Raw genomic sequence first — 25,019 nt, 5'->3', positions numbered from 1 at the left:
CATCACGCCGCTGCCTTCAAGCAAGGCAGCTTCTCAGGGTCAAAGGTTACAGGTCTCTGCCTTCATTTCTCGGTTTTTAATTGTTTTATTTTAGTCGGTTTTTGTATTTTATCTTTTTATGTTTATCCTTAATTATTAGTTTGTTTTTCATAATCTAAATGTTACATTTTTTGTCTTGAAAAGTTTTTGATCCAAACAGAATATAAAGTGTATGAAACCCAAATTTTATCACATAAAAATAAAAACTACTCAGATTTTTAGTTTTAGGTTGAAACTCTGGTTTCCCTCTGGGACAAATAAAGATTTCTGATTCTGAACTTTTTGCAGAGCGCGTCACACCTTAGAAATATAAATAATAGCTAAAGCTCCGCCCATGGCCTCACCTGGCCATCTTCGTCACCTGTTTGCTCCGCCCACCGATGATGTCACAGACCTGACTTTCAGGGTTGCTGACATAAACGAGTGGAATGAGAAGCAGCAGGTAAGAGACGGCAGCTTTTATTCCATTTCTTGGCTCTAGTTTAACCTCAGGTGAGTTTTGTCTTTTATCTGGAAACAAAACGTTTTTAATAGTAAAACAAAAACATTTAAATATTCTCATAAATGGAATCAGCTGTGTGTCTGAAGAGTCTGGTGGCTTCACTAAATCAGTTAAAGAAGTGTCCAGGGCAAGCTGAGCTCAGGTGAGTCTGGATCTGCTGGACCGGAGAGGGTTCTGGTTCTGGATTACGGGTGGCTCTAATGTAAAGAACAGTTCTGCTTTATGAGTCCAATCACAGCTGACTTGATGCACCTGAGAAAGGCCCGGCTGAGCCCAGAGTTTAACATGGAAAATATTTGAGTCAGGAGGAGATTTCAGCTGCAGCAGTGAGGAATTCTGGGAAAATTTAAGCTTTTTTCCAATGTCAAATATAGGAGTCTGTTCAGAACTCTTGAGTCTCCATCCTTCTAGGACCCAGACCTTTCTGTAACCCGTTGAAGGGTTCTCCAGACTCCGAATGGGTGAGGTCAAGAATTAACAATCATCCTCAACATTCCGATGCCAGAGGTCAAACTGGGCCAAGAATCTGTCCAAAAAAACCGCTTTCATATGTTCTGAAAGTCTGCATCAGTTGTTGTGGACTGGACCAGGACTGGTGGACCGACCGTTGAAGGTCAAAAGCAGCGTGAGCTTCATCATAAACTAAACAGTTTAGAAGTTACCTGCATTTGCTGAGAGAAGCAGAACTGAATCAGGAGTTGGCGTCGCACTGCTTCAGCAACCAGCCGAGTTAACAAATGTTGGTCTGGATCACAAAGGTTGGAGAAGAACTGATCTCCGATCAGAACCCAGGACTACCAAAGCCTGTTCACATGACCAGTTATGGTAAAGGGATATTTGCTGTAGTCCATCCAGGAGGCCGAGCTGCACCACCTGAGCCCTTTCTGTGGGATCAGATCAGGTGGAACCTCCGCGAGTCTCAGGTTGTCTTCAGCTGAACGGAAATTTTTTGAAGGGTTTGAACTGTTGCTCAGCACCAAAAGGTTCTGGATGGCCATCCGTCTGTCAGAACACATAAACCCATTTGGGTCTGATTGGATCAGACCCAGTCTTATTGGTTCTTAATCTCCAGAACTGGTGCTACAGAAGTTCAGACTGTCCAGAACATCTGAGAAGGAACCTAAAGTAAACTAAAACAGTTGGGGTAAACAGACTCGATCCAGATGTTGGACACTGCAGAGAGTTTGAGACCAGGCAGGTTCAAAGCTCAGTGTTTGGGCCGGTGGAACCAGAATATTCTGCTTCAGTGTTTTCTCACAAAGTCCCTTTGAGTTCCAGATGATTCAAAGATCAAGAAGATGTCCTCAAAAGGAAAGAAAAGACTCCCCTGTGGGTCGGTTCTGATTGTAGCAATCGGGTCAGTGAGGCTTCTCGATGGAGACTCAGAGGATCTGCTTCAGCGTTCAGGTGGACCTTCAGAATTCCTGTTTTTATTCGAGTTGAGTTCATCGGACCTTCAGGTTCTGGTTTTTCTAGTCCTTCTGCTTTGGGGCAAAATTAGTTGCAGGAGGATTTACCTGTCTGACACCTGCAGAGCTCATTCCTGTTCTGACCCCGCCCCCTTTCTACCTGCTCAGTACAGGTGCGCAGAGCTTCTCCCGTCCTGTGTCAGTTACCTGGCTTAACAGTGGAATGTGGTCCGGTCCAGTCCTCCTTTATCAGGTGGTGCAGGTGACTTTAGAATCAGGTCAGATGGTTACCTGGCAGGTATCCGTCTGAACAGGTGAGTGAACAGGTGTGAAACCTGACATGGGTTCTGCTTCACCTCTCAGCACTGTGTTCTGGTCTGGACAGCTTCAGGTCTGGTTCTATGTAGAAGTTCTGACTCAGACCAGCATACACCACTTTAGGTGACCAGGTGAGGCTGTTGGGGTAACCCCAGAGGAAAGTTGTTCTTTATGTGAGAGAACACCTGAGAACCCCGGCAGGATCTGATGACAACACTGCGGGTCTGAGTGTGTTTCAGCCAGACCGGTCCTGGGTGATTCTGAGTTTTTTGGCCCATCAGAGCTGATGTCTGGTGTTTTTCCGGACCTAGAAACGGTCTGGGTTCATGTTAAGCTCGGTAACGCTTTTGTTCTGTCCACCTGCAGCTGAACGATGATGGCGGACGGAATGGCCAACGAAATTTTCTCTGAGCAGGAGTTGACCTGTTCCATCTGCCTGGACCTGTTCACTGACCCGGTCTCTACTCCCTGTGGACACAACTTCTGCCAGGTGAGCTCAAGACACCGTACACTGGATCAGCTGTTCTCTGGAGTGGTTTGGTGTGAGTAAAGGTTCTGTTGGGTCTTTCCAGGCGTGTATTGGTGGGTACTGGGCCTCCAGTCCGGTCTCCACCTGTCCCCTATGTAAGCGCCAGTTTGACGAGCGTCCTTATCTCAGCATCAACAAAGTCTTCGCTCTCATCTCTGATAAGTACAAACAGACCCGTTATGGAGCCACAGGATTCTCAGCACCTATGAAAAACGGGTTACTAGACGCCATGGAAGATGAACAGAGCACCAACCCGTTCTGGTCGCCCCCTCCAGCCCCAGCAGCTGCTGAGGATGTGGTGTGGTGTGATGTCTGCACAGGTATCAAACAGCCAGCTGTCAGCTCCTGCCTCACCTGCACCGCCTCCTACTGCTCTGAACATGTCCAGCCTCATCACACCACGCCCTTCTACTCCAAACACCCACTGATGGACCCCCAGGAGGCCCTCAGGGGCCGGACCTGCTCTTCACATCGACGGCTGCTTGAGGCAAGAGCTCGTCTTAAAACTAATCATAGAACTCGCTTTATACTGCTAAATCAGACCCCAAAGCACTTTACACACACACACACACACACACACACACACACATACACATACACACACACACACACACACACACACACACACACACACACACACACACACACACACACACACACACACACACACACACACACACACACACACACACACACACACACACACACACACACAGGTGGTGATGATGAGCTACTCTGTAGCCACAGCTGCCCTCGGGCGCACTGACAGAAATAAGATGCCACACCATTGGTACCCTCTGACCACCACCCGCAGACATGCATGTTGAAGGGTCTTGCCCAAGGACATAACTGACCTGGACAGAGCCTGGGTTCGAACCGGCAACCCATGTATCAGTATTTAGATTTTAGAGTCTCTCTGGATGAACATCAGAACTTCTCACCAACACTGACCGACCGCTGTGTTTGTCTTTAGGTTTACTGTAAGACCTGTGAGCGCTGCATCTGCGCCATCTGTGTTCTGGAGGAACACCGGACTCACAAAACCGTCTCTGTGCAGACGGAGAGACTCTGGAAACAGGTAGAGGACAGAAGTGGATCCCGTCTGCCAAAAGTCCAAATCTTCACTCATTTTCTCCTGTTGGTGTTCAGAAACTGGTGGCCAGGACGGAGCAAGAAATTGTAAATTGTGTCAAGGAGAAGGAGATCCGTGTGAGCAACCTGAAGAGGAATCTGGAGGGTGTTCAGGTCTGACATGTTTAGGATAAAACCTTGAATCCATTTCTGATCCTGATCCTATCTGTAGATGCACTTCATGAAAACGCTGAATGCATCAGAAATGTCACTTTTGACTTTTTCTACATAGTCCCATCTCAAACTTGTGATCCAGGCCTCGTCTCTTTCCATCTTCTCAGTAGCCAGCCTTTCCCTGTGATCCGTTATAGTGGAGTGGGTCAGTGGTTCTCCTGACTGAACTTCTGAGAGAGTGTTTTTGGGCTTCTGCTTCGGAGGAGGAGATTGAAACTCGCTCGAGTTCGCAGTGGGAACTGGAAGCTTCTGGCATCAACTGTCAATACAGTCAGGTGATGGAACAAATGCTTTGGCAAGCTTCTCCATTCCTCACACGTGGATTCTAGTGGGGAAGCCTAGGAGATCCTTTCCGGCTTTCTAAAGATGATGGATGATGTAGAACGAGCTAAGCGGACAGGCCTTTGCATCATTGCTTTGAGGGGCCCTTAGGGGGTGTGGGGTCAATGGCCATTCATTCTCCATGCCAAGTGTGAGTCTGGTCCATGCAGCCAGCAGTAAACTGGACCTGTTCCCTTTGAAGGTTGGACTCCTCTAGGGTAGGTCCTGCAAAAGCAATGACCTTCAGCTCTCGCTGAAGAAGGTTCACGACAGAAGTTGTAGCCTACACGCTTCCCAGACCCCCTCTCAGATGGTGCCTACATGTCTACAGACTAATCTAGATCTATGTCAATAAACGAGCCTGAAAACGGATGCATCCCAAACAAAACCACCTGAATACTCCATGTGGTCTAGTCTAACTCCAGGCCTGTTTTGGCTGACGGTGTGTGAGTTGTGATTTATTTAGTCATTCAGAAACTTGGTTGCATCAGTGGGATCACATTAGTATTGACAAGTCAACTTATATGTTTACATTCCTCACGCACCAGGACCAGCAGCCATTTCCCAATCAGAACTATTGATCAGCTCTAGACCAGGTCTGATCAGGGTTATTGAACAATCAACAGTTTTAATTATTTTCCCTCTTTGATTCTGGGTTTCTTTCATGCAAAGTGGAAATCTGAAAAGTGGCTTATGTTTTATATTTTGCACTTGGTCTATGTTATCATCTAAACTTCATCCTTTCATCCTATTAAATACTGATGCTCATGTTACTCTGTACCAGCATGGAAAGCAATAGCCTAAATATAGCTTAAGTTAATTAGATTTAAATGCATTAGTGCTGGATGAATATGAAAATGCACTACTATTATTATTATTAATAAATATTAATAATAATAATACATTTTATTTAAAAGCACCTTTCATGGAACTCAAGGTCACTGTACAGGAATGATAAAAGTCGAGCTAAAAGCAACAAATCACTCATAAAAACCCAGTCAAGCAAAACAAACATCAGAAACGAGCAGCAGAACTATCTCCTAGAGAAGCTGCGGTCTGGAAAAGGTGAGTTTTTAGTTCGGATTTGAAGGTGGAAAAGGAGTCAGAGTTCCAGATGACTTGTGGATGAGAACTCCAGAGGCAGGTAGCAGAGCAACTGAAGGATCCGAGACCCATGGAAGTGAGACGGAAGGATGGGACAGTAAGGTGGATGGAGGATGATGATCTGAGGGACCAGACTGGAGACGCAAGGTGAGTGAGATCAGATAGATATGGAGGACAACGATTGTGAACAGCTTTGAAAGTGAGAAGATGGACTTTGAACTCGATCCATGTTTAACTGGGAGCCAACAGAGTTTCTGAAGGACCGGACTGATGTGGTGAAACAGGGGAGTGCAGGTGATGACTCGTGCAGCAGAGTTCTGCACTAACTGGAGCTTATTGAGGTTTTTTTGAGGTAGTCCAACCAGAAGTGAATTACAGTGATCTATTCAGGAAGTGACTAAACTGTGGATGAGCACAGAAGCTGATTGGGGAGTGAGAGCAGGGCGAAGGTGATTAATATTACGAAGGTGAAAGTAAGCTGACCGAGTGACGTTACTGATATGAGATTTGAATGACAGAGTGCTATCCAGAATGACACCCAGGCTCTTAACCTGATGGGAGGGGTGGGTAGTAGAGGAATCAGTACTGATAGGAAAATTGTCGGCTTTGGATAAGATGGATTTTGTACCAACAATTAAGATTTCTGTCTTATTACCGTTGAGTTTGAGGAGGTTAGTGGAGAACTATGATTTAATTTCAGTTAGACAGGAGGAAAGGGAAGAGGGAGGGGCTGGGAATTGGGTTTGGAAGATAAATAGAGCTGGGTGTCATCTGCAAAGCAATGGAACTGAATGTTAAATTTCCGGATAATGTGACCAAGCGGTAGAAGGTAAATAATGAAGAGAAGGGGCCCCAGAACAGAGCCCTGGGGCACACCTCCAGTAACTGGGGACAGATCGGATCTAAAGGATAGGGAAGTATGGCCACTAGAAGGGAATGTAGGAAGAGGTGAGGCCTGGATCAGAAGTTCTGGACTGGATCTAGAGATTAAATAGTACTGGATTAGGATTTGGATAGGTTCTTCAATGTACAAATTGGTTAAAATGCCTTTTTACCTGATCTGCTCTCAGAACTACGCAGACAAGGAACGCAGTGAAGTTGAACTGCTTCTGAATGAAGCCTCAGCTTCCCTGGACAGAATCCGGGCTCATGTGGTTGGTGGGATTGAGAACCAACTGGAAGCTGTGAGGTCAAAGGGGGAGGGGCGGGTGCACCACCTGGAGAAGGAGCTTAGCCAGTTGATGGAGAAAAGGGCCACACTGGAGATCCAGGCCATCAGTCAGGATCACATCAGCTTCCTGCAGGTGAGAATTGAACATCTGATGTTCTGGGTCAGAAAGTTAAAAGATGAACCGAAGAGAAAATGTCGTCCTATTCTCCTTCTTAGAGCTTTGAGGATGCCACGGCTCCCCTGGACGTGAAGCAGCAGGATGACGTGGATGACGACGTCTCAGATTTTTCACTCCACTTTCAGCTGGACAATTTGAAGAGCGCTCTGTTAGAAGTGAAGGATAAGATGGACGAGATCCTGGTGGGGGAGCCTCGTCCCAGGGCCTCCAGAGGTTCCAGAGGTTCCAGAGGTTCCAGAGATGCCCGTGAGTCATTCTGCTCAGAGGTGTGTTTCCAGGTGTGCGTTTGGTTAATCGTCTGTGGCCTTTGTTTCAGTTTCCCCCACAGATCTGATGGCAGCAGAGAGCATGCTCAGTCTGAGAGGAAGCAAGGCCAGTCTGAGGATGAGCCAGTTGTCTCTGCGAGGTGAGCAGCTGAACCTGGATCTGATATTCTGCTCACAGTAAACATCAGGATCAGGTCTGGAGCTGACCGACCATCAGAACTGTCCATCAGCCTGGTATTCATCTCTACACTTACAATTTTGACCCATTCTGACAGGTTAACCAGGCTAACCTACTGGTCTTAGTTCAGGAGGCGGGGTTTACTTTGTACTTGGGTTTACTCCACCTACTTTTGTTCTGCAACAGCAGAACCTTCGCTACTGCATCGTATCTTTTGATTTCTGGAAGATGAATTCAGTCCACTTGTCCTAATGAGGACGGATAATCTAATTATTAAAACGATGGCCGTTTTGGGTTAAATCACTCTTGATCCATCCAGCTGGTTTAAAACCACAGAAACTTTCCCCCACCAGTTTAACTTCACAATGTCATGATGACTTGCTTAGTCTTCTTGGACCAGCTGGTCCTAAACAAGCATCCTGAAGTCCCATCCATACGGACCTAAACGTGTTGCTAATAAAATACAACATGCTTTTATTCTGAAATTCTAATTGTGCTGTCCTACTTTTTTCTCAGATATGAAGAAGACAAAACTGGTCACAGGTGTGTACCATCACACAGTCTGGTCTCGGGTTTTAGTCTCCTTGATCAGTTTCTGCTGTCAACACACTAAAGTGATAAACAAACACACCTGATGATGATGATGATGATAAACAGCTGGTCTGGACTTTGACTGGTGTGACCTTTAGCTCCTTTTTTCAGATTTTAGGTTTGATGAAAAAAATCGTGTCAGTGATCCTAAGAAAGTGTTGCTGCTGCTGCTGGAGGCTTGTTGGTTTGGTTCTGATCAGTCTGCTTGTTCTGTTTCAGGATACAAAAAAGCGCGGGTCTACATAGGTGAGCTAATCTTCTGGTTGTAGTTCTGGAAAGTTCTGAGACCTACTAACTGTACCAGATCTGGTCTCACTGATCTAATCATCCCGGAATGATTGTTTCTGATTCCTGAGTCCAACCAGCATCTCCACGTGTGGTTTTGTTTTAGACGACATCACGCTGAACCCCGTGACGGCGTACCCGTTTCTGATTCTGTCCCAGGACCGGAAGCAGGTCAAGAGAGGAGAGAAGCTGCAGTTCTTCAAGACCAGCAACCAGAGGTTCGACGTCTGGTCCTGTGTCATCGCTAAAGAGGGCTTTACCTCTGGACGGCACTACTGGGAGGTCAGAACCAGGACCAGATGAACCCAAATCTGTTTAGAAACAGCAGTTTGACCCTGCTCTCTGTCTTGCAGGTGTTTGTTGGGGACAACAAGGACTGGAAACTGGGTGTGGTCACAGAGTCTGCTCAGAGGAAGGGTCTGTTCGACATGAGTCCATCTAACGGATACTACGCCATCTGGTGGAGCAGCGGCCAACTACGGGCTCTCACCACACCACCTCTCACCAAGGTCCAGTCTAGCTCTGCTCTCTGGCGATTCTGATCAAGCCAATCTTTATTTATTTATTTATTTATTTATTTTTTACATTAATGCTAGATTTAAAAAGTCTTAGTTTAAACTACGAATTAAAAGTTACATTTAAAAAAAAGAGAAATAAAAATAATTTTTTTATTAACTTTCAGACATTTGCTTCAAAATGAACACAAGATTTTTGCAGTAAAAACTCATAAGAATCATCTATTGTGAGGTGTTAATGAACATGCTCAGGGTTTAGAAAGACTTCAGACCGCCACCTTCACTCATTTTTTTTCTTAAATCAGGACTTTAAAAAACTTAATTAAAATGATTTAAATGATGTAATTTTTTTGTTAAGTTTATTAATTTTTTCTAAATCATTATTAATTTAATTCTGAGCTAAACCACAAAATATTAATGGAGTTTTCCACATCTTTATAGTCTACACACACACTGAAAATGAAAAGGCCATTCTTCTTTTGTTCAATTCAAAAATACTTTATTAATCCCAGAGGGAAATTGATTGCTGTAGTGGCTCAGAATAATAATAATAATCAAGTCATCAAAGAGTTATTGTATATTACAATGGCTGTTGGCAGGAAGGATCTCCAGTAGCGGTCAGTGTTGCAGCCAAACTGAAGAAGCCTCTGACTGAAGACACTCTTCCGTTGTCGGACAGTCTTGTGAAGAGAATGCTCAGGGTTGTCCATCATGTTCTTGATTCTCTGGAGAATCCTTCTTTGCATCATCTCCTTCTTCTCATTATTTAAATGGTGGGTGGCATCCAACTTAAGGTGCATTTCTGCCACCTGTGTAGGAGTGTGAGTCAGAGTGAGCAATACTAAAAAAACAAAAACAAAAAACTATATTCTTTTAACTAAACTACTTTTCCAAAGGAATTCCAACACTAAGCTATAAATTCTGTTATCCCCATTTAACAAAGTTCTTAAACTCAATTCTCCATATCCTCTTACTTTTAATTTCTTAACATTTTTCTATACACCAAACATGCTCTACAGTTTCCCCCTTTGCCACATAAACCCGTAGGATGTTTCCCTATTAAATGAAGAGTGCTAGTTAAACTTGTGTCCCATCCTTAACCTTGATATTATTGTTCGTTCCCTATTATAAATTTCCATAATTTTCATCATACCTTCCTTTCCCTGTAAATTAATTCAATTCAATTCGAGTTTATTTATAAAGCGCCAAATCACGACAAGAGTCGCCTCAAGGCACTTCACATAATAAACATTCCAATTCACAGTTCATTAAGCCAATCAGAAATAATGTTTCCTATATGAGGAACCCAGCAAATTGCATCAAGTCACTGACGAGTGTCAGTGACTTTACAGCAATCCTCATACTAAGCAAGCATGCAGCGACAGTGGAGAGGAAAACTCCCTTTTAACAGGAAGAAACCTCCAGAGAATCCTGGCTCAGTATAAGCAGCCATCCTCCACGACTCACTGGGGATCGAGAAGACAGAGCAGACACACGCACGCACATGCACACGCACACGCACACACACACACACATGCACACGCGTGCACACGCACGCACAAACGCACACGCACACACACATGCACGCACACGCACACGCACGCACAAACGCACACACACACACACAAAGACAAGTAATGTGTCTATAGTTATATTGTGATGTCTTAGTAAATATTCTATTTGGTGAAATCAACTTTATTGTATTTATCCTAGTGGATCTATAATTAAACGGATAAACTAGTATTAGCACATCCAACGTCAATGAAGGCAAAAAGTTATCAGGAGAGGGAGAATGTTTAAGTGGTTAGCAGCAGTGTGCTAGACGATGGCCCCCTCCATGAGGCCACCACAGCTCAGCAGAACATCATTGTAGCTTCTTCTGGGGAGAAAAACACTTAGAGAGAGAATAAAGTTAACAGCTGAAATAGCAGAAAATAATACAGTTAAAGAGCAGACTGTAGAAGAAAGCAGTAGAGTGTGAAAAGTGGTCAGTGTGTCCTCCAGCAGTCTAAGCCTATAGCAGCATAACTACAGAGTTAACCCTAACTACAGAGTTAACCCTGGATAATCTATCCTATTTAGATGGAGGCATGTTGGAGGCAGGGCAAGGGAGAGCCGTCTTTATTGACTGTATACTCCACCTCCCTGTTCTCCCCTACTTGTTCAGATTTAGGCTAACATCAGATTTTAACTATAGGCCCTATCAAATAAAAATGCTTTAAGCCTATTCTTAAAAGTAGACAAAGTGTCTGCCTCACGGACTAAAGCTGGGAGCTGGTTCCACAGGAGAGGAGCCTGATAACTAAAGGATCTGCCTCCCATCCTAATTTTAGATATTCTGGGAACCACCAGTAGACCTGCAGTCTGAGAGCGACGTGCTCGGTTAGAAACGTATGGAACAATCAGATCACTGATGTATGATGGAGCTTGATTATTAAGAGCTTTATATGTGAGAAGAAGGATCTTAAAATCTATTCTGAATTTAACAGGTAGCCAATGTAGGGAAGCCAAGACAGGAGAGATATGATCTCTCTTTTTAATTCTCATCAGAACTCTAGCTGCAGCATTTTGGACAAGCTGAAGACTTTTAACTACATTCTGTGGACTTCCTGAGAGTAATGAATTACAGTAATCCAGTCTTGATGTAATAAATGCATGAACTAGTTTTTCAGCATCACTCCTGGAAAGGATGCTTCTAATCTTAGCAATATTCTGCAGGTGGAAAAAGGAAATCCTACAAACCTGTTTAACCTGGGATTTGAATGACATGTCCTGGTCAAAGATAACACCAAGGTTCCTTACTTTGTTCTCGGAGATTAATGTAATGCCATTCAGGTCAGGCGATTGGCTAAGCAATTTCCTTTTCTGGATTTCTGGTCCAAAGATGAGAACTTTCATCTTGTCTTGATTTAAAAGCAAAAAGTTTAGAGTCATCCAATTTTTTATGTCAAGACAATGCCTTCCATTTTCTCCCCTTACCCACATTCCCTGTCATTCATTCAGCGTGTTTCCTGATCATCGCCTTCACTTCTTTGACACTATATGGAATTTCTACCCGTATGTTTAGTTTTGTTGCTTGTGTAACCGGATTACAGGATACAATAAGATAATTAAAAGAAAAAATAAACAAATGGGCCAATAATTAGGTTCGGGGAGAATTGGAGGTTGTTTAAGAATGACTGGAGTCACGGGTATAGCATGAAACGGTTTATATACTAAATTTTAATAATACTGGGAAATATAACACATAAAGATAACACACAAAAACAGATGAAAACAATCGACAATAGTAAAATGCTCGGTATGAGATTTGATCATATGAGTCACAAGTCAGCCGGCGTCAAGTCAAATCCCCATGCTTGGGGTGAAAGTCAGAGTCCGGTGGTGCGATTTTTTCCTACCGCACCGTTGAGATTGTTCACAGAAGAGAGCAGTCTGCTCTTCAGTTACTTGAGATGTCCTGGTTCGTTCAGTGGTTAAGGCTCGCCATCTCCCTCGTCAGGAAGAAATCCAGTTCTCGTTCCAAGTGAGCGATCATAGGAGTCGGGATCAAACCCAAGGAAAAAAAAAACCCAGCCTGTAAACAACAGGACTGTTAGCGAGTTGGCATCGACCCTTCTCGTCACATCACAGCATAAAGTCTTACAGACTTAAACAAATGCTTCACTCTATTGGCATAGCCAATCATGTTTGGGTTCACAGTTCAACTAACATAACATCAATTTGATTGTCTATTAAAATAATTCTCAGTAGCTCTGGAAATATAATTACATATGACAACAATTGTTCAGCTCAATAGGCTCAGTTAGATTCTATTACTCTACACTATTCAACAAGAAATACATTCATGACAACAAGGATACATTTAGTTGTGTTTCTATACAGCATTGTGACACCTTGTATATCTGTAACACAATAAATAAATAAATAAATAAATAAATAAATAAATAAATAAAATGTTCTATAACAAAATTTAACAAAATATAAATTCTGGTCCTTTGGTCCACCTTTGTAAAATAATTCTTCCCTAATCAGTTAGCTTTTATTTATTTTTATTTATCTATTTTTTTTATTATTAAATGTTTGGTTAAGGGACGCATTGCTAATTCTATGGCGTTAGCTATAACGCCCCTGAGGACCTTGTACATCTAGGCCGTACCACCGTTAACTGGCGGTTTGAGCCGTTAACTCCTGGGAATCCTATATGCCGTACCGCCGTTAACTGGCGGTTTGAGCCGTTAACTCCTATATGCCCTACCACCGTTAACTGGTAGTTTGAGATGTTAACTCCTGGGATCTAACGTCTAGCAGCCCACTGCTGTCACCTCGGTTGCTGTAATTAGCTTTTTGAATTTAATAATTTACTGAATTTAATCTCATTCACTCACCAACGCGCTCCAACGGTTCCCTCCTACAGAGGATTGGTTCACTCTGTCGTCTCCACACAAATCTATAAGAATGGAATTAATTTGATAAGCTATTTAAGTTTCCTTTTTTTTTTTTTTTAAGTTGCATCGTTAGCTTTTTCTCTTCTTTTTTCTTTACTCACCGCGTTGGTTCCAAGTTCCTAGCTCTTATTAGAAGGAGTCAAGTCCGCCTCTCCCTCTATCTATGCGGCACCCAAATCAGGGTTCTTCACGGCCTCGACCGTTGTTTTTTTTTCTCTCTCTCTCTCTCTCTCTAACCGCTCAGTCTTTGCTTTCTGTATCTGCGTGCTGCACAGCCGTTTGTCTCTCCTCTCGCTCAGCTGCGTCGCACGGTTTTATTTCGCGGAGGCGGGACTTATTTCTCTCAGCCAATGAAATTTCAGATTCCCACCTGGACCAATAGTATACAGCTTTCCTCTTCTGTTTCTGTTAGTGATGTTCAAGATTCTTGTTTTAACCGATGTTTAATATTAAACTCGTTATTTTAGTTATTCACCCTTCCAATAATTCATTATGAAATTATCTATTAGTTAATTAGATATCTATTAATTAGTATTGTTAATTTCCTTAATTTATATTTTATATTTTATCTAAATTGAGGATGGATCATATTAGTAAGCCAATTAGTTAATACCTCATTAAGGTTCTAGCTTCTGGGTTACATCCTCCCCCATTAAATATCATGCACGTCCCTGTGCATTGTTTCTACGGGGTACACAACTTCTTGAGTAAGAGAGTCAATAAAAGCTTTATTAAGTCCTTGGAAAAGGGACCTAACTACGGTCACTAGTGGATTGCCCAATTGAGAGTAAGTTAGTCTTTGAGGAGGCTGACTACTTCGTTCAGATCTCCTGACATACATCTCTGGTTGCACAGTATCATGCTCATCCGTTTCGGTTTGATTCTCAACTGAGACAGGACGAAGTGAGCTCTCTGTTTCCGACAGAGCTGATGAGCTATTCTCTAAGACTTTGGTCTTTTCAGATGTATGTGTCTGATCGTGTATGATGGGTTCAAAACTTACATCACGTTGCTGCGACTTTAGGACACCATCCAATTGAGGTAGGTTTGTGTTAGTTTCATCCCCCGTTTCTACGTCAGGTAAGTATACTTCGTTTTTTTTTCGTTTTTTCAGGTAAGTATGTTGCTGCTTCTTTCACTCTTTCAGGTAAGAATGTCGCAGTTTCACTCATTCTGTCAGGTAAGAATGTTTCGGTGTTGATGCCTTTGTCAAGTAAGGACAATTCAGCATTTTCATTACCAGCTAAGGTTGGTTCCTTGCGATCCCCTGTGTGTAAGGATAGTGTGTTTTGTTGTTGAATATTATTTACCGGTCCTGAATCTGCTATGAGTTCCCTATTTGGCAAGGTGACCGCTATTTGATAGGATGGTCGGTTTAGCACTTGTGGAAGATCAGAGTAATAAAACTCATCTACCTCTTCGTCAAGTGGCTCATCTGGGTCAGGTTCTAAGGCTGAACTCTGTCTTGTATGAGGTCTGCTAGGTTTCGTAACGCGTTCTGTTTCATTTTCTAATGAAGAGAGAAAACCACAAGGCAGTAAAAGATCTCTGTGGAGTGTTCTGTTGGGTCCTTCTCCGTTCTCTGGTTTTACAGTGTATACTGGCAAGTTTTCCATCTGTTTGAGAACTATATACACTGTTTGCTCCCATTTGTCTGCTAATTTATGCTTTTCTCTTAAGCGAAGATTTCGGACTAAAACACGATCTCCCACACCTAGTGTGGACTCACGAATGTTTCTGTCGAACCGTTCTTTGTTCTTCCTCGCTGTTTTTTGAGAGTTTTTTATGACAATGTCATAACTCTGTTCCAGATGACTCTTCAGTTCTTTAACATACTGAGAATGAGTTATAGAGGGCTTGTTCAAATGCGGTAACCCAAAGGCAATATCTATAGGCAACCGAGGCTGCCTACCGAACATTAGCTCGTAGGGAGAGTATCCCGTCACGTCATTTTTTGTACAATTGTACGAGTGAGTAAGTGGTTTTACAAAATCGCGCCAGTGATGTTTCTCAGTGGCTTGTAAAGTTCCCAACATGCTGAGTAATGTACGATTGTACCGTTCAACGGGGTTGCCACGAGGGTGATAAGGGCTCGTTCTGACTTTACGGATACCAAGTAAAGAACAAAGTTCCTTGATTGTACGTGATTCGAAATCCCGTCCCTGATCACTATGAAGACGCTCAGGAAACCCGTAGTGGACTAAAAAATGTTCCCACAGGTTCTTCGCGACGGTGGTGGCTTTCTGATCTTTGGTTGGGATGGACACTGCATACTTTGTAAAATGGTCTGTAATCACTAAGACATCTTTAGTGTTCTTACTGTCTGGTTCTATGGAGAGAAAATCCATGCAAACTAACTCCATAGGTCTGGTGGTGGTAATACTCACCATTGGAGCAGCTTTGTCAGGGAGGGCCTTCCGACGGATACATCTTTCGCAAGTTTTAACTTTGATTTCGATATCACTAGCCATTCTTGGCCAGTAAAAACGGGACCGAATGAGATCTGTCGTACGTTCAACCCCAAGATGCCCCATATCATCATGTAGGCTTTGCATGACTGTTGAACGTAATGAATCAGGCAAGACTAACTGCAATGATGTCTCTGGTCCTAATTGGCGTCTCCGGTACAGTAAATCATTTTGAAACTCAAACCGTTTCCACTCTCTCAAAAGGTTAAGAACCACCGGGGGTTCTGCAATAGTATCAGTTGGCGGTTTATTGTCAGTCATAAGCAGCTGAATGACTCGGCCAATGGTTGGATCTTTCCTCTGCAAGGAGACAAGGTCAGCATGGTTATACTTGGGCACAGCAAAGAAACTGTCACTATTGTCTTCCAACTGGAATAGGTCTGGAATGGCCGCTGCAGACATGGCAAGTGACTGAACTAAACCACAAGGAGAATCAGTCTCATCCAAGACCATGTGCTTTTGGCATGTTGCCTTCACTGCTTCGGCTTGAAGTTGAAGCTCGACTTCTTTGACAGAGGATAAAAGATGAGATCGGAACTCATCTAGTCGTTGGCATTCCTCAGTGAATTTTGAGTTGTCTTCAGGTTTATCATGCAGCCTCCTAGACAGGCCATCCGCGTCAACGTTCTGTGTACCTGCACGGTATCTGATGTCAAAATTATAGGTGGACAACGCAGCTAGCCAACGATAGCTCGTTGCATCGAGTTTTGCCGTTGTTAAGAGGTAAGTTAACGGATTATTATCAGTAATGACAGTGAATGTGTTCCCATACAAATAGTCATGAAACTTATCTGTTATGGCCCACTTTAAGGCTAGAAACTCCAACTTGTGCGCAGGGTACCTAGTTTCACTAGAGCTTAAACCGCGACTTGCATAAGCGATTACCTGTGTGACACCGTTTTGCACTTGGTATAGCGCTGCACCGAGTCCGGTCGTACTAGCATCTGTGTGTACTAGATATGGGAGTTTTGCGTCAGCGTAGCCAAGAACTGGCGAAGTGGTAAGTTTTTCAATAATAGTTTGAAAGGACTTCTCACAGTCTTGGCTCCAACGATTCCCAAAGGGTTCTTTGGGGTTCAAGTACTTTGATCTACATGGTGGTGTTTTAAAGTTTTTCCGTTTGGGTGGATAACCAGCCGTGAGAGATGTTAGTGGCTTGACAATATTTGAGTAATCTTTAACGAAGCGTCGGTAATAACCGGTAAATCCTAAGAAAGATTGGAGTTCCTTCAAAGTCTGAGGCTTCGGCCATGTTTTGAGTGCTTCCACCTTATCTGGATCGGTTTTTATGCCATCTCGAGATACTATATGTCCAAGATAACGCACAGATGTCTGGAAAAAACGACACTTATCTGGTGATAGCTTGAGTCCGTATTCTCTAAGCCGTTCAAGAACGTGAGAAAGTCTGGTTTCGTGTTCTTCCAAGGAGTTGGAAAAGACGATCAAGTCGTCTAGGAAAACTAACACTTCCTTCAGATTAATGTCCTTCATACACTTTTCCATAACCCGTTGGAAAGTGCTTGGAGCATTTGTTATTCCTTGTGGCATACGGTTAAATTCATAAAACCCAAACGGGCAAACAAAAGCAGTTTTAGGTTTATCCTTTTCACACATCTCTATTTGATAGTAACCTGACTTGAGGTCCATCACAGAAAACCACTGTGATCCAGCGAGAGCAGAAAAGGACTCCTCCAAGTTAGGCAGGGCATATGCGTCGCGAATGGTTTGCAGATTAAGCTTTCTATAGTCTATACATAGACGTACCTCACCATTCTTTTTCCGAACTACCACTATTGGTGAGGCAAATGGAGACTCCGACTCTCTTATTATACCGGTTTCCAAGAGGGCTTCCAAATGTTTTCTCACGGCTTCATAATCATGTGGATGGATCGGCCGAGATTTCTGTTTGAATGGGGTCTCGTCTTTTAAGTTGATGTGATGTCTTATCTGTTGTGTATGACCAAAATCAAGATCGTGGTGCGAAAACACATCGGAGTAAGTGTTAAGTTTGTTGGTGATCCTCCCTTTCCATTCTTCGGACAAGGGCGAAGTACCGAAGTCAAAACTGAGAGGAGGGTTTGAAGGTGAAGTCTGTTGCTGCGAACTACACGCCGCAAGTACTTTCTGATCACTTTTGTCAGGTTCTGGATATGGCATAACACGATCGGCTTTAACTAACTCAGCGATCACACAGTTAGTGGGTAATGTGATGTCATGGTTAGTTTCGTTTCTTAGTACAACAGGTACTTTGTATGGACCATGTGAAGGTAAGGAAATGAGGCAACAGTCTACAATTATACCCCCTGGTAGAGAACCATTGGTGGGTTGTTCAATGAGTGCATAAGGCTCATGCTTGTTTTGGCTGGGTTGCATAAACCCTTCTAGTAACAGTTTTTTATTTGCAGGGAGAACTTCTTGGGTTCTCCCTCGAAGCTTCACCACACCAACTCGTCCATCTTTGCTTTGTTTTTTTCTGACTGCTAAGGCTTTTAGCACGTGTTGGTACCCATAAGAGAGTGCCTTGGAATCAGGTAAGTTATTGGCAGACAATTGCTCATACAAAGGATCGAGTGTGTTTGTGCCAATGAGTAGTGGTGTATCAGAGTTTGAGCTTATATCCGGAACCACTAACGCAAGGGTAGGTAACTCAAGTCCAGACTGATCGAGCTCTTTTGGAAATGTGACACTTATCTCTATGTATCCTAAATAAGGAACTGCTTGACCGTTTGCGCCCTCGACTTCTAACAGATTACTGATGGGTTTAATTGAGAGGTCAGGTAAGTGTTCTTGGTAAAAAGAATTGACAATGGTGGTTACCTGGGACCCTGAATCCAGTAAACAATTACATTCAACACTGTTAACTGAGACTGTAGCTGTGCATCGCCCACCCACTAATCTTTTGGGAAGTTTTGGCACTGAATGAGCATGAACTGGCTTGCAAAAAAGTCTCTCTGTCCTTTCCTTAGAGGGACTTGGTTCTACTTTAGCACCTATCTGTCCCACGATAGGAGCTTCTACCGGTTTAAAGGAGGAGACTGAGCAATTGGCTTTGACATCTCCCACTCGCGCTGCTTCTGTCTAAGAGCAAGTCTTTTAGTTGCAACTAGTGCTGGATTTGGCTCGTTGCTACAGCTAGAAGCTATGTGCCCATCTTCTCCGCACTTAAAACAGTATTCAGGCTTTGGTCTGGGCACCACTGCTGTTATCTGCTGAATCTGTTTGGGCTCATCTGGAATTTTAGTCCCCACACGGGGTTTTGACTCTTTTTGAGTTTTCTTTGCCTTTTTATCTGTGTTGTTAACCTTAAGCTGTGCAATTTGGCTCCTGAGCTCAGCGATTTGTTTGCGTAAGTCATCACAGTTATCATCTATTTCCAGTTCACAAGTGATTTTACTCTGAGAGCATGTTGTTTGCACATTTGAATACACTCTAGTTCGTTGTGCCCCTAAGTGTTGTTTCATGCGTGCTGCTTTAGTAGCCTGTTTGTCTTCTTCAGTGCGCAGTTTGAGGAGAAGTGCTGTAAAATGAGGCGGGTTGTCTTTCTTTTGTTCGAGTTGCAGGTTTGAAATCAGCGAGCTGTCCCAACAGCCTCTGCAAAACTGCTTGAGCAGCTGCTGGTCGGCGTCACTGGAGGAAATTCCATTCCTCTGAATAACTAGGTTTAACAAGGTGTATAACCTCTGAAAGTAATCGGAAGGTTTTTCACCACTGTCCTGGTTTGTGTTTAAGAAGCGAGCAAAGAGCTCGTCGCCGTCTTCGACAGCTGCGTAAGCTGAATCGAGATGTTCAAGGTACGTTTCCGGGTCGGATTTTGGACTAAGAGCTTTAACGATGCTCGCTGCTGGGGCTGACAGACTCTCCACGATTCTTCGTACAATTTGGGACTTGGTGAGTGAAGGATCATTTATGCATAACACTACACTACTACGCCAAGTATCATAGTCAGTTTCAAAAGAAGGGTGTGGAACTCGCCCTGAGAACGGTTTTAGTCTGTATTGTGAAGTAGGCGGAGGGATAACCTCACTGCTTTTAACAATGTGTTCCACAATAACTCGCTGAACCTCAGGTGTGTTTAAAAGATTTGGTGGAATGCAAGGGTTTTGTTTTCCAGTCTCTGTAGGTGGACAATTGTCCTTTGAGTTGTTCATATAGTTAACTTCTGGTGTTAAAGGCAGGGAATATGTAACTTGGTCACTATGGAGCATTGGCTCTGGTTCAGTGACTGGTTCAGATGCATGGGTATCCCTTCCTAAAGATTCCCCAATTTTTGCCAGTTCCTCCATTAGAAGGTCTTTAAATGATTGATTGCTATGCGCAGCTATGTCCCTGAGCTCTGACAGATAGGCATCAGTGGCAGATGTGCTAGTTTCTAGACTGTACGCGCTGGCTAGGTCTTGAATATGGAAGAAAACATCTGGGTTCCTAGTACAAGGTTTGTCATAGGGTAAACATTGTTTCTTTAATTCCTTAACAGTGGCTTCATGTTGAAACTCCACAATAATCTGATCACATTTTGGTAACTTAATGCGCCTGTTAACTGGTCCGAATCCTTCCATAAACCCAAAGACTTCGTTATCAAGGTCTGTATCAGTTAACCCACTGATTAAAACAGCATTTGAAACTTTGACCTTTTCTGTTTTCACAACTTCCATTTTAAAACACTCAAAAGTACCAATAATGCCAAAATGGCAAACCACTGTGACCTCCAGGCACTCTTATGATGTCAGTCAATGGTTAGCTAAGGTAACAACTCTACAATTCTCCTGGCTGGCTCGCCAAGTTTTATGTAACCGGATTACAGGATACAATAAGATAATTAAAAGAAAAAATAAACAAATGGGCCAATAATTAGGTTCGGGGAGAATTGGAGGTTGTTTAAGAATGACTGGAGTCACGGGTATAGCATGAAACGGTTTATATACTAAATTTTAATAATACTGGGAAATATAACACATAAAGATAACACACAAAAACAGATGAAAACAATCGACAATAGTAAAATGCTCGGTATGAGATTTGATCATATGAGTCACAAGTCAGCCGGCGTCAAGTCAAATCCCCATGCTTGGGGTGAAAGTCAGAGTCCGGTGGTGCGATTTTTTCCTACCGCACCGTTGAGATTGTTCACAGAAGAGAGCAGTCTGCTCTTCAGTTACTTGAGATGTCCTGGTTCGTTCAGTGGTTAAGGCTCGCCATCTCCCTCGTCAGGAAGAAATCCAGTTCTCGTTCCAAGTGAGTGATCATAGGAGTCGGGATCAAACCCAAGGAAAAAAAAAACCCAGCCTGTAAACAACAGGACTGTTAGCGAGTTGGCATCGACCCTTCTCGTCACATCACAGCATAAAGTCTTACAGACTTAAACAAATGCTTCACTCTATTGGCATAGCCAATCATGTTTGGGTTCACAGTTCAACTAACATAACATCAATTTGATTGTCTATTAAAATAATTCTCAGTAGCTCTGGAAATATAATTACATATGACAACAATTGTTCAGCTCAATAGGCTCAGTTAGATTCTATTACTCTACACTATTCAACAAGAAATACATTCATGACAACAAGGATACATTTAGTTGTGTTTCTATACAGCATTGTGACACCTTGTATATCTGTAACACAATAAATAAATAAATAAATAAATAAATAAATAAATAAATAAATAAATAAATAAATAAATAAAATGTTCTATAACAAAATTTAACAAAATATAAATTCTGGTCCTTTGGTCCACCTTTGTAAAATAATTCTTCCCTAATCAGTTAGCTTTTATTTATTTTTATTTATCTATTTTTTTTATTATTAAATGTTTGGTTAAGGGACGCATTGCTAATTCTATGGCGTTAGCTATAACGCCCCTGAGGACCTTGTACATCTAGGCCGTACCACCGTTAACTGGCGGTTTGAGCCGTTAACTCCTGGGAATCCTATATGCCGTACCGCCGTTAACTGGCGGTTTGAGCCGTTAACTCCTATATGCCCTACCACCGTTAACTGGTAGTTTGAGATGTTAACTCCTGGGATCTAACGTCTAGCAGCCCACTGCTGTCACCTCGGTTGCTGTAATTAGCTTTTTGAATTTAATAATTTACTGAATTTAATCTCATTCACTCACCAACGCGCTCCAACGGTTCCCTCCTACAGAGGATTGGTTCACTCTGTCGTCTCCACACAAATCTATAAGAATGGAATTAATTTGATAAGCTATTTAAGTTTCCTTTTTTTTTTTTTTAAGTTGCATCGTTAGCTTTTTCTCTTCTTTTTTCTTTACTCACCGCGTTGGTTCCAAGTTCCTAGCTCTTATTAGAAGGAGTCAAGTCCGCCTCTCCCTCTATCTATGCGGCACCCAAATCAGGGTTCTTCACGGCCTCGACCGTTGTTTTTTTTTCTCTCTCTCTCTCTCTCTCTAACCGCTCAGTCTTTGCTTTCTGTATCTGCGTGCTGCACAGCCGTTTGTCTCTCCTCTCGCTCAGCTGCGTCGCACGGTTTTATTTCGCGGAGGCGGGACTTATTTCTCTCAGCCAATGAAATTTCAGATTCCCACCTGGACCAATAGTATACAGCTTTCCTCTTCTGTTTCTGTTAGTGATGTTCAAGATTCTTGTTTTAACCGATGTTTAATATTAAACTCGTTATTTTAGTTATTCACCCTTCCAATAATTCACTATGAAATTATCTATTAGTTAATTAGATATCTATTAATAAGTATTGTTAATTTCCTTAATTTATATTTTATATTTTATCTAAATTGAGGATGGATCATATTAGTAAGCCAATTAGTTAATACCTCATTAAGGTTCTAGCTTCTGGGTTACACTTGTTTTGCATAAAAATCTGCTGTTTCATTTCCCTCAACCCCTCTGTGTGCTGGAACCTACAGAAATGTAATTTCTATTTCTAATTTATTCAATTTAAATAAACATTCAAATACTTCTAAAAGAATATCTGGTCTATCAGTTGACAATGACTTAATTGACATTAGAGCCGAAAGAAAATCCGTACATACACAACACACTTTATTTTTCGTTCTATCCAAAGTAAGTTAAATGAGATTGCTAACAATTCCTCCGTAAAAACTGAAACTATTAGAAGTTCTGAATTTTGAACACTTTTCTAAAACTGGAATACAAAAAGAGAAACCTGTGCTCTCATCTCCTGAGTCTTTTGAGCTGTCTGTAAATATTGGAATAAATGTTTTATGAATACTATCCAATCTTTAAACAACAATATTCTCCCAATTTCCTTTACCTTTATTCTGCTCCATTTTAATCTTAATATCAAAATCAATATCAAAATGAGGAAAAATCCACTTTGGAGTAACTGAATATAAACATTTCTTTACAAAAGTGATATCATTCGATTTAAATATTTCAGCTTATCTATTTGATTTCCCAATAACAGTCTCATATTTTCATTTCCACTTTCCCAACATAAAAACGTTTCTTTCTTGACCAAATGTTCTTCCTCTGTATCCCTGTAGGCTAGTCCAACAATTTAACAAAATCTGCTTAAATATCGGCTTTTCTTCCACTTGTAACGATGCTACTGGTGTTGGTTTTATTGCTCCACTACATATTCTTAACGCCTGATTTTTGTATACTCTATCCTTTTTAATAAAGTCTTACAAGCTGAACTATACATAATGCTACCATAATCTATCACTGACCGAATCATGGATACCGCAAATCCTCTAATACAGGCCTGTATTTAATTAATGGCCGGGTATCATATTTTGGCCGGTGTCGGAGTCGGCGGAGGTGAATAATGGCCGTTTTTTTATCGTGGCCGGGTGGAATGTGGTAACAAGCAAGTACGGGGGGCGGTTGTGTCATCGTCTCACTTTTGATTTGCGAGTGATAGACCGCGAGGGTAACTTTAACCGTGCGGAGACAAAGAGGAGGTGAAAATGTGATATCAAGTTCAAAGAAAACGTGCTGATTATGCTGCAGAACACTCTGGGGAGCAGTAGCAGGGGTTGTATGAACTAGTCACTAGTCGACTTCACCACTCTATAGTGACTTTTTATGCCCGTCATCGACTAGTCGCTGTCACGTGATAATGACCGGCAAGATGCAGCCCTCGGAAAAGACAGCAGCCTGCTGTCAGCAGGTGACAAGCTCCTGCGCGTCGGGAGGCAACGCGCTGTGCCAGAGCGTCGGTACTGACACCTGCCGTAAAACGGACATTTAACCAAATTGTGACCTTTACCCTCTTGCAATTTAACCTTCCCCTCACCCCCATCCTAACCTTAACCAGCTTGCGCATGCAAAGATCTGATCGTTGACGCACTCCAGACATCTGCGTCCTGAGCACGGCCACAGTAACATTATCAAATCAGGTGTCGCCACCTCAAAAACTAATTTAACATGCGATCGTTCATGTCGCCACATTTCCTTTTATGTTTTTTCTTTTATTTGTGCCTGATGCGTTTCGCTGCTGTGGATCGGGGCGCATCACCTGTTTTGTCCTCGGTGACGCACCGATCACTGATGTGGCCACCAAGCAGCGAGCACTCTGCTGTTTATGCGGTTGGTAGATCTTTTAGAACTGCAGTTCAAAGGTAACTCATGAGGTGAATATATATGAACCCAGGTAGCAGTTTCTCTTTAGGATTGAGAGGAGATGCAGGAAGATAATAAACAGGCAGGACAGAAAAATAGTCAAATAAAAACAAGTTAGTTTTTGTACCTGCTGGTTGCAACAAACGGACATCATTGAAGGTCATCAGAAGTGAGGAACAGAAAATGAAATAATTATTTTAATGTTTAGAGCAGCAGGAACTCTGAGAGGCTGCAGGCGCATCAGTGAGTTTGCAGCCGCTGCGCAGGGGAGGGGGGGAGAGGGCTGAAGCAGAAACTACCGTTGTTAAAAGAAATGTGTTTAACTTTGAAAATGTGGGCGCAATTTTAATTGTCAAAAACTCCAGCGAACCATTAGTTCATTTTGCTCAATTAGAAATTGAGGCCTGCCTCTAATTCTGGTCCTCCTTCCAATAAAGGCCTGGAGCTTGATGAGCTTGAGTCAAATACAGGCCCGGGCCTGTATTAGAGGATTTACGGTTTGTAAATCTGCTTCAATGTCTGTGCACTAGCAACCCTGTCAGTTCGTTTTAAACATCTCATTATATTAATTACTTTTTTACATCTTTCTTCAATTTTACTGATATTCTCCTTCCAGGTTAATCTAGTATCAAAAACAACTCACAAATACTTAAAACTCTTTACTTGTTCTAAATTTTCTACATACAATTTAAGATTAACCACCATATTCCTCTTTCTTGTAAAAACCATACTTTTAGTTTTGTCTACTGAAAACTTAAAACCCCAACCATTAGACCAACTTTCCACCTTCCATATTGGTTCTTGCAACTTCTTCTGACTGTAAATGTTGAAT

At 42.4% G+C, this 25,019-nt stretch overlaps 1 protein-coding gene across 3 annotated transcripts in view; it reads left to right on the top strand.

Moving 5' to 3' along the window:
- The first annotated feature begins 312 nt into the window (after window positions 1-312).
- The window catches only part of LOC107395198 (E3 ubiquitin-protein ligase TRIM7), a 32,690-nt gene continuing 7,983 nt past the window's right edge, over window positions 313-25,019 (top strand). Inside the window, exons 1-12 of one of the 3 annotated variants that reach the window (XM_015974517.3) lie at window positions 313-481; window positions 2,635-2,758; window positions 2,841-3,284; window positions 3,771-3,875; window positions 3,947-4,042; window positions 6,598-6,831; window positions 6,915-7,122; window positions 7,193-7,282; window positions 7,837-7,863; window positions 8,131-8,157; window positions 8,303-8,478; window positions 8,550-8,705. In XM_015974517.3, the coding sequence (XP_015830003.1) occupies window positions 2,642-2,758; window positions 2,841-3,284; window positions 3,771-3,875; window positions 3,947-4,042; window positions 6,598-6,831; window positions 6,915-7,122; window positions 7,193-7,282; window positions 7,837-7,863; window positions 8,131-8,157; window positions 8,303-8,478; window positions 8,550-8,705 (1,680 nt within the window). In that variant the 5' untranslated portion in view covers window positions 313-481; window positions 2,635-2,641. Of the gene's footprint in view, window positions 532-552; window positions 684-2,634; window positions 2,759-2,840; window positions 3,285-3,770; window positions 3,876-3,946; window positions 4,043-6,597; window positions 6,832-6,914; window positions 7,123-7,192; window positions 7,283-7,836; window positions 7,864-8,130; window positions 8,158-8,302; window positions 8,479-8,549; window positions 8,706-25,019 lie in introns of those variants that run through there. The other 2 variants (XM_015974516.3, XM_015974519.3) reach the window with 2 other exon arrangements.

This window comes from Nothobranchius furzeri, chromosome 5 (genome assembly GCF_043380555.1).
Source record: "Nothobranchius furzeri strain GRZ-AD chromosome 5, NfurGRZ-RIMD1, whole genome shotgun sequence".
Lineage (NCBI taxonomy): Eukaryota > Metazoa > Chordata > Actinopteri > Cyprinodontiformes > Nothobranchiidae > Nothobranchius > Nothobranchius furzeri.
This window is presented reverse-complemented; position numbering and strand designations above follow the sequence as displayed.